Raw genomic sequence first — 10,251 nt, 5'->3', positions numbered from 1 at the left:
TGACTTGCATTGGCCACTGTTGGAAACAGGATACTGGGCTTGATGGACCTTGGTCTGACCCAGTATGGCAAGTCTTAAGTTCTTACAGTTCAACAATATAAATAAGCAAAATACTGTAGTCTAATTATTTCTGCTCTTCAGATGCCAGCCACCAGTTGCTCGCTGAGATGATGTCAGCAGGGAAAAAACAGCATGAAAAAATACTCTGGATCCACCGGTCATATTTTTTCCCCCACCGAGAAGCACATTTCAGTGCTCCTGAGTTGGCTTCAACAAGATCCCATGGTGCCCAGATGTGGGTTGAATGGTCTGCCTCTCGCCATAGTTGTACATCTCAGCGCTGATCGAATATTCCCATTTTGCTATGCCAGCTACTGACCGGCAGATGTGGGTATGAGAGCGATTTAGAGTCTTCCAGGCGATCTGTTTCGACTCTACCGGAAGCTACTCAGTTCATATCATGAGACACTCGTCGGTTGCTATCCGGAGTTACGTCACCTCCTGAGACGGAAACCTAGAGAAGAGAACCCGGATGCGGTTCAAACAGAAAAAAAAAAGTTTGTTTTGTCGCCGAGCGTGCCGACGTCTCTCACGCGGAAGTGACGTCGGCCGGGTCAGCTGTGGTTGTATGTGTTGACATTTTTTTTTTTTTTTTTTTTTTTGCGGGGCCGGGAGCTGGAAGCCTCTAAAGGGAGGAGAGGGGAGAAGGTAAAGAGGGTGACCGCCCTCTCCCAAACTCTAGAAAGTGGAAAGAAGGGGGAAAAAAAAAGGGGGGGAAGCAGTTTTCTTATCGGCTCTCAACGGCGAAACCTTTTTCACATTTAAAGGCCAAGGAAGAAATTGGAAAGCACTTCCTCTTTACTTCTCTTTCTTGCAGTCAAGCCGGCCACCAACGGATCTACCTCTAAACTACACGCGCCCCCTTCTTACCCCAGTCTGCAAGTTGACCAATCATTGACGAAGATTAACTCTTCTAACCTTCCCCAATACTATTTTGAGGCGACCACCAACTGTACCGCCTCGAGGCGGCGCCCACGACCCCCTTCTCACCCGGCTAGGGACAGCAACAAACGGCGAAAGGAATTACCCCCTCGAGGCGGCGCGCGCGCGCCTCTTCTCACCCCGCCGCCTCCACCAATCACTGATTTGGAATTGCCCTCCCTTGAGGCAGCCCGCGCGCCCCGCGCTCTCCCGCCCTTTTTTTTTCGCCCCTCTCTAGATCTCCCCCTTCCCCCGGGGCCGCCATGACCATCCTCCCGAAGAAGAAGGCCGGGGGAGGAGCGGCGGGGGCCGGGGGAGCGGCTGGAGATCCGGAGGAGGTGGTGCCGGAGCGGCGGGGTGGCGGAGGAAACGTTGTGGGGAGTTCGGTGGGGAGCCGGCCTCGAGCCTCGCCACCGCCGCGTTGCTGGGCCTCGCGGGAGGAAGGAGCCGCGGCGGCCGGAGCGGCAGACGGAGGAGTCGGTGGAGGCTGCTGCTCGGGGCCCGGCCATAGCAAGCGTCGGAGGCAGCAGCAGCAACTCGGTGTCGGGCCCGGGGGAGGTGCTGGGGGAAGCCCCCAACGAGAGGAGGGAGCCGGGTACAACAGCGAGGACGAGTACGAGACGGCCGCCCGCACCCAGTCACTGGACCCGGCCACCGCTGAGCAGGTAATGGAGCGAGGGAGAGGCGGAGCTGGTCACTACTAAGGGACCTTTATTGGGGAATATGGGACACTTTTTCCCCCCATTGGTCAGTGTTTGGGTATAAATTCCCCCCCCCCCCCCCCCCCCCGGTCCTCGATCAGTAGTAGTAATGTGATGAGCCCTCCCACGTAGGTAAGTGTCAAGGATATGTTAGGATTAGATCTTCCTGAAAGTTAGTATTGCAGATGTTGCCTATGCAGCGTATGAACTCCAGAAGGAGGCTCTCTTTGACACAATGCGAGTATTAAAAAGGGCGTTAGCAGTAAATGTGGGAGACTGAGATCATTCCCTACAAACCCTGTCTTACAAGTGAGCTTCGTTCCTGTTTATGGTGTGGACAAAAACCGACCCATTTTGAGAAGCTACCTCCTGAGAAATATTTTGAGGTGACCTACCTTTTTAAATCAATATTAATCATCCCTTGAACGTTAGTATTAATAAATCATCAAAAGTAATATTGTGACTTTCAGTGTATCAGTCAGTATTAATGGGATCCTTGTTCCTCTCGGTTATGCAGGTTCGGGCTTTCTGTCATTTTTGGTATCTCTTTTCATTGTTTTGAATCCTTATTGTCATTATTATGTTACTCCATTGTTTAGCTCTTGAAATTAAACCTTGCTATGCTCTGCATTAGAGAAGCACTTTTCTTTATAAGGATCCTGGTAATCTTAAAGCATGATGGCAAATAAGGACTGTAAGAAGATAAGAAATGCCATACTGAGTCAGGCCAAAGGTCCATCACGCTCAGCATCCTGTCTTTGACAGTGGCCATTCAAAGTCACAAGTACCCAGCAGGATCCCAAAGAATAGATTCAATCCTCCTTGCTCACAACCAGGGATAATCAATAGCTTTCTTTCAGGACCTTTATTTTAATTATTTATTTAGAAACTTTTATACACCGGTATTAGTGGGGACATCATACCGGTTCACATACTAACAAAAGGTTTGGAAATACATATCAACAGGGAAGGAGAACTGGGAGGGGGGTTAACCAAAGGCAGTATGGAAGAATAGTTTAACAGTGAAACAAGAACCATAACAAGAGAATGAACAATTTACAAAATAATTATCTCCTTAATATAAGGAAAAGGGAGGTCACCTGGGGGAAGGTGTGGGAGATGGTGTGAATGGGAGGAACTATTCTGAGTAAACTTGGTTGAACAGAAATGTTTTTAGTTTCTTTTTGAATTTGATCGCACATGGTTCAAGGCGCATGTGGACGGGCAGGGAGTTCCAGAGAGCCGGACCAGCAATGGAGAGGGCGTGGTCGCGGATGGAGGAGAGATGAGCTGTTTTCAAGGAAGGTACATGTAGGGTACCTTTGCTGGCAGATCTGGTAGCTCGAGTGGACAGGGGGGCATTGAAGGGAAGGTCAAGCCAGTTGGAATTGTGGGTGTGGATAGACTTGTGTACTATGGTCAGGGTTTTGTAGTGTATACGGGAGAGGATGGGGAGCCAATGTAGATCCTTGAGGATAGGGGTAATGTTCGTATTTACGTGTGTTAGTGATGAGTCTTGCAGTGGCATTTTGCAACAATTGGAGAGGTTTTAACGTAGACATGGGGAGCCCTAGGAGGAGTGCATTTTGGTAGTCTAGTTTGGAGGTGAGGGTGGCTTGGATCACTGTGCGGAGATCTTGGGTGTATAGTAGGGGTCGGAGTTTTTTAAGAACGTTGAGTTTGAAGAAACCTGCTTTGAGAATAGAGTTGATGTGAGGTTTCATGCTTAGTTCGTGATCAAGAAGAATGGAAACTATGGACCACTATGGACCTTTCCTCCAAGAACTTGTGTAAACCCTTTTTAAATCCAGCTATGCTAACTGCTTTGGCAACAAATTTCATCGTTTACTTGAGTGCTGAGTGAAAAAAATACTTTCTCAGATTTATTTTAAATGTGCTACCTATTGGTGCATCTGTCGTAGTACTATTTGAAAGAGTAAATGTTCCCTATTTACCCATTCCACTCTAGTCATGATTTTGTAGACGTCTATCATATCTCCTTTCTCTTCCAGGCTGACGAGCCCTGAAGAGTTTAGGTTTTACTCATAGCTTAGCCGGTCTGTCATTTTGATTGCTCTTCTCTGTGCCTTTTCTAGTTCAGCTATATCCTTTTTGAGACGGGCTGACCAGAAATGCACACAGTACTCAAGGACTGTTTGTGCTATGGATCAATATAGAGGCACTATGATATATTCTGTTTTAGTTTCCATTCCTTTTCTAATAGTATCCATTTATTTTCACAACCTATAGCCTGCACAATCCATAATTCTCAGCGGGGACCAATACACACTCATAATTAAAATTAATTGCTAAAATGTGGTACCAGATTGCAATTATTGTAAATAAGGGACAACAGTAAATTGTCCTATCAACACACAAAACACACAGTTAAACCATAATAATAACAAATGATTAAAATATAAACAGACAAGCAATCAAAAACTGACTAGTAGTGCTTGGTTGAGAGAACTATAGGACCTGATTACATATTCAAGTTAAAAGCTTGATTAAAATAAAAAGTTTTAATCTGTTTTCTGAAGTCGTGCAACATTGGATGTTCCAGAACTCTTCTAGCAGATTGTTCCACAGTTGAGGGTCGGCAACATAAAAGTTCTTTCCCTTGTCTCATCAAAACGAGCTTGACGTATTGGTACATCCAGAAGATTTTGGCCGTCAAATTATAAATTACAGAATGGTTTGTATAACTTTAAGGCTGAATTTATACATATTGGAATATTACCATTTAAGGCACGTTGGATCATTGTTACAAGTTTAAATTGAATTCTCCATCTCATTAGTAGCCAGTGTAATATGGTCGTGTAATATAATGCCAGTTTAGTAGTCTAGCTGCTGCATTCTATATAGCCTGCAAACATTGTAACATATGCTGGCACCCCAACATACAAAGAATTGCAGTAGTCTATTTAAGAGATGACCAACGACTCATTTATTTATGTTTTACGGAAGTCAGTAGTAGTAACAAATTGTTTTAATTCGCGTAGCACTTTGTTTGATAAAAGCACTGTTTGCTACATGCTTTTTATTCTTTGAAAGATGTTTGATTCAGCTTTACCCCCAGGTCTTTTACTACTGGTGAAATTGTGATATTCCAACCATTAAATTGAAATGATTTTAGAAAATCATCTGAAGGAAACCTCAATATTAGAATATTGGTTTTCCCAATATTAAGTGCAAGTTTGTTGTTGTGCATCCATTCTGTGGTGGTACTTAAACAGAGGCCTATTTGGGTCAGTGCATTAGAAAAAGATGTAGCTATTGGTAGAAAAAAATTGAATGCCATCCGTGTAGGCTACAGATGGGTCACTGATAAATATTAAACAATAAAACCTATAAAGCTGACCCTTGAGTTACACTGGTGTTAACATCATACCTACTGGATGTTTGGTTTTGCAATCTTACCTGAAATTTCCGGTAACATAGGAAAGATGTGAACCACTGTAATGCTTTTCCCGAAATTCTTATGTGTATAAGATGTTGCAGTAGTACTTTGGTGATTTATAGTATCAAATGCAGCTGAGATGGCCAGGAGTACCAAAATGTAGACATTGGATATCTCAAAGCTGCGTCTAAACTTCTCTAACATGGACAACAGAACTATATCAGTATTGTGGCTACAATGGAATCTGAACTGATTCATGTCTAGGATCTCATTCTCATCCAAAAAGTGTTGCAGTTTCATTAATACTACGTTTTCACTTATTTTGGCAGGAGTCAGCAGGGAGGATACTGCGCAATATTTCAAATCAAAAGTTGTTTTTAGGTATAGGTGTGACTGGGCCAATTTCAACTGGTCTGGGAAAATACCTTTTTGCAATGAAACATTTACGATCCTGGTCAAATAGGGGGCCAGTTTGTAATGCAAAACTTTAAACAACAAAATGTTCTTGATTTTAATAGACGATACGTTGTTTAACTTTTATATTATTTGTACAGTTTGTTTGTGAAACACTGAAATTCCTCCCAACAACTATTAATCATTGGATAGGACTTTTGAGTGTTCTCTGAAAATGATTGACATGTTTCTGATGTTTTCGTCAAATGATTACCAAAAACTTCGCAACTGGTTTTGTCTTAACTGTTGCATCCTCAAAAAAGGTTGCTCATACCTGTATTAAAGCCGCATCCTCTCTCCCATTCATGCAATTGGTGAGGCCTCCCCAAGATGGGTTACTATATATACGTGTGTGTGTGTTGTGTATATAGGGTATTCACTGAGCAGCCACACTGCCAACCATTGTCTCAAAGCTCCTATTTTGTTTCTCTTCAAGTTGCTGAAAGTAGTAAGCTCACACGTACACATACATATGGGCACAGAGAAGCAGATACCCCCTATCCAGATAGATACAGAGAGAAACAAATACTTCACACCCATACAGACAGACATCCCACACCTAGACTGACAGAGCAAGGTAGATACCCTGCAGACACAGAGACCCCCCCCCTCCCCCACATAGACACAATTACCTCATACCCAGATAAACACAGAGAGGCAGACACCCCACAGTGAGAGAGAAAGCCAACACCCAGACAGGCACAAAGACACAGATAAACCACACTTAAACAGAAAAACACAGAACCCCCCCCCCCCCCCCCCCCAAACAAACCATGTTTGTGTGTATTGTCTACTCCAGAGTGTATACTCCAGAGAGGTGTAGACAACACACTCAAACAGGAAAACACACCACACCCAGACAGAGATACAGGCAGGTAGACCACATCATACAGAGACCCAGAGCACATTCTCAGACTAAAGTACACCAGGCAAATACACGCACTCTACATCACACCCAGACAAACTATACACCTAAAATTAAAAACAAAAACAAACTTGGGTGCCTGCCAACATTTTTTTTTAGGAGCTAAGAAACTCTATATTGCCCAACTTTTTATTATTTTGGATTTTTTTCTTTTACTGTTTTCACTCATTTTTTCCTATTTTTCTCTCTCTTGCTATTTTTCTTAGTTTACTTGTCTTTTTTTTTTTGCTTTCTCATGCTTTTATTTGCTTATTTACTTTTGTACACTTTTGCCTTTATTTTCCCATCCCTACTTTTCCACGCTAACCCCTCCACTTCCTCATTCTCTCTGGTCTCTTTGCATATTCCCCTCTCTTACCTCACCTTTCTTTTCTTCTGGGGGCAACAGCTGTGATGTTTCTCCCTGGGTAGGGACTGGCAGTAGGAGGAACTCCTACTGGGCTGAGGCCTGAGGGTGGCAGCTGTTTACAGGGTTGTTGAACACTGCAGTGGCTCTTTCCAGGTCCAGTTCTGCCACAGAATAAGCAGTTCCCCCCCAGGCCTGCCACTACTGAAGCAGTTCCTCTTCCTGGTCCCCAAAAGAGACACATAGCTAATCCGTGACATGCTTACATTCTCCTGAGCTTGCACTGCCTTCACAGCACATAAATGACAGCATAGCCATTATTTTTTCTTGCCTGATTGGGCTGCCAGTGTGCCCCCCTTCAGGACTATTCAGGTCCTGCTGGGGGGGGGACCCTTCCCCCCCCCAGTTTGCTCACCTCTGCTCTAATAGGGTGCAGTTCTGAGTGATATATTTTGCTTGTAGAGTTTCCAGCAGCCTGAATTTGTTTATAGTAATAATATTTCTTTGCCATATCTGAGTTTTCTCTATAGTTTTAAAACATTCTATTTGCTTTTTATGACTGTTGCTGTGTATTGGGCTGAGGATTTCATAGTATTTGTCCACAGTGACTCCAATGTCCTTTTCCTGGGTGATAATGCTTAATATGGAAACTAGCATTGTGCACCAGTAGTTTGGATTATTCTTCCATATACGCATTAATTTGCACTTGTCCACGTTAAATTTAATCTGTCATGTAGATGCCAGTTCCCCAGTCCTCTTGCAATTCTTCACAATCAGCTTTTGATCTAACAACCTTAAAAATTTTGTGTTTTCTGAAAACTTGATCATCTCATTTGTCACTCCCTTTTCCAGATCATTTATAAATATGTTTAAAAGCACTAGTCCCTGATGCAGTCCACCATTTTCCTTTTCCATTGAGAGAAATGACCATGCAGTCCTACTCTTCTTATCCTTTAGCCAGTTAGTAATCTACAATAGGACATTGCCTCCTATCCCATAACTTTTTAGTTTTCTGAGTAGTCACTCACACCTTCTGAAAATCCAGATAAATTATATCAACCGATTCACTCTTGTCCACATAGTTATTACGGTAATTATTTAAAAAAAAAAAAAAATCTAGCAGATTTGTAAGGCAAGACTTAGACCTTATTGGTCTTTGTCTATCCAGATGGCCAGTAATTTTTTTCTTCAGAATAGCTTCTATCATTTTGCCTGGCATTAACATCAGACTCATTGGTCTGTAGTTTCCTTCATCATCCCCAGAGCCCTTTTAAACAATGGACATTATGTTGGCCATCCTCCAATCCTCAGGTACCATAGCTGATTTGGATGAGAAGTTAGAGATTACTAGTAATAAGTCTGCAATTTCATCTTTTGAGTTCTTTCAGAACTTTGAGTTGTATGCCATCCAGTTCCAGTGATTTGTTACATTTTGGGTTGTCTATTTGCTCTTAAATAGGGAAAGTATTCCTACCAGCAAGAGAATCCTTAAATTGCAAGCCCAGATAAGTATGCTAGCTTCGGCCTCCCCGACAGCCTACGAGTACCACCAGCTTCTAGGCTTGATGAAAGCCATGATTAAGGTGGTTCCCTGGGTAAGAGCAGAGTGCATTATCCAGATGGTTACTACAGAGCCAAGAATTTGACAGGATACTGCCCATGACAAGACAGGCCAGGGAAAGCCAGAGCCAATCTTTCAAGGGGAATCATTCAGAAATTACCGGAATTACTGACTGTGACCACAGATGTGAGCAGGTCAGGTTGGGAGGCACATTGTGAAGGAAAAGTGGTACAAGGATGCTAGAAAGAAACCCTCTCAACAAATCATCTAGAAACCAGAGCAATCAGACTATCATTGAAAAGCTTCCTGCCAACGTTCAAGGGCAAGGTTGACGAGTATTGTCAGACAATGTTAACAGCAGTAGTGTGTGTCAACAGCAAGAGGAATGAGAAGCCTTCACGTGACAATAGAAGCAGAATGACTAAAAAAAATAGGCGGAGGACTGGATCACTCAGTCTGAAAGCGAATTTCATAAGAGATTGGACCCAGGAGAATGAGAGCTGGTAGTGGAGGCCTTCAACCAAATTGAGGCCAGATGAGGGCTCCCCCATTGGGACCTAATGGTGATGCACAGGAATGCCAAGACGAAATACTACTTCAGTCGAAGAAGAGAATAGGGATCCAGGGTGATGGATTCCATAACACAGAGTTGGTCCAGAAAAGTATTACTGTATGTGTTCCCACCATAATCAGTGATGGAGAAGACCCTGAGGAAAATCGCAAATCATCTAGGTCTAGTCATTCTAGTAACACTAAATTGGGCGAGATGCTCAAGCAACAAGAACCACAGAGATTTACTCAGAACGAAAACCTACTAGGACAGGGACCAGTGACCATGCAAAATTTAGCTCAATTTTGTCTTACGACATTGCTTTTGAAAGGAGAAAGTTTGACAAGAGGGTACTTAAAACAGGTAATATCGACCATACTTTTAAAACAAGGAAGAAGTTAACCTCATTAGCTTAAGCAAGAATTTGGAAGATCTTTGAGATATTGTGCAGGAAGAGGGGAGTGACTCTGAAAAAGGCACATTTACCCTCTATCTTGGAATTTCTCCAGGACGGTTTGGATAAGAACCTATCAGTGAACTCATTAAGAGTACAGCTAGTGGCTATATCATGTTACAGGAGGTGACTTAAGGCCCCCCCCTGCCTCAGTATCTCATCCAGATGTGTCTGGATTCTTGAAGGGAGCATTGGATCACTGGTGCCACCATGGGACAAACCATGGGACAAGCTTAAGAAAAGCTCCATTTGAACCAGTTAAAAGAGCCACCATAAAGGACTTAATGCTAAAAACCGTAATATTAGTAGCAATATGTTCGGCAAGAATTATTTCCAACTTACGGGCCATGTCCTGCAGAGACCTTTACTTCTCCTTTTCCAGAGAGAACGTCATGATCAGGATGGTCCCATCTTTTCTATCAAAAGTAGTGTCAAGACTTTCATGTAAACCAAGTGGTCACCTTGCCAGGGTTCTGAAAAGAGCAATGTCAGGGCCAGTAGAAAGATCTTAGATTTCTGGATGTAATGAGATGCCTATTCAGATAATTGGAAGCCAGGAATGAGTTTAGAAGATTAGACATACTTTGTATTATTTACAGGAGCATGCAGAGTGAAAGCAGCCTCAAAGGCATCAGTTGCTAGATGGATTAAAGAAGCAACTGTATCAGCTTACCCAATGAAGGGAAAGCAAGTAACGGCACGCTCCATTAGAGCTCAGGTGGCCCATACAGGCAAAGTATAGACTGGTAGTCCCAGTAGAGATTTGTATGACATTCATTTGGTTGTCACTGCACTTGTTTTCAAAACATTACAGGCTGAATTTTCAAAAGAGAGGCGATATAGCCTTTAGCATGGGGTTTTAGAGACAGCTCTAGGATAC

General features: G+C 43.2%; 1 protein-coding gene across 3 annotated transcripts in view; it reads left to right on the top strand.

The window, feature by feature from the left end:
• Positions 1-671: 671 nt before the first annotated feature.
• The window catches only part of OTUD5 (OTU deubiquitinase 5), a 260,721-nt gene continuing 251,141 nt past the window's right edge, over positions 672-10,251 (top strand). The window contains exon 1 of one of the 3 annotated variants that reach the window (XM_029610434.1): positions 672-1,646. In XM_029610434.1, the coding sequence (XP_029466294.1) occupies positions 1,245-1,646 (402 nt within the window). In that variant the 5' untranslated portion in view covers positions 672-1,244. The remainder of the gene's footprint in view (positions 1,647-10,251) is intronic. The other 2 variants (XM_029610423.1, XM_029610412.1) reach the window with 2 other exon arrangements.

This window comes from Rhinatrema bivittatum, chromosome 1, assembly GCF_901001135.1.
Source record: "Rhinatrema bivittatum chromosome 1, aRhiBiv1.1, whole genome shotgun sequence".
NCBI lineage: Eukaryota > Metazoa > Chordata > Amphibia > Gymnophiona > Rhinatrematidae > Rhinatrema > Rhinatrema bivittatum.
Note: the sequence above shows the minus strand (reverse complement) of the source record. Positions and strands in the feature narration are given on the sequence as shown.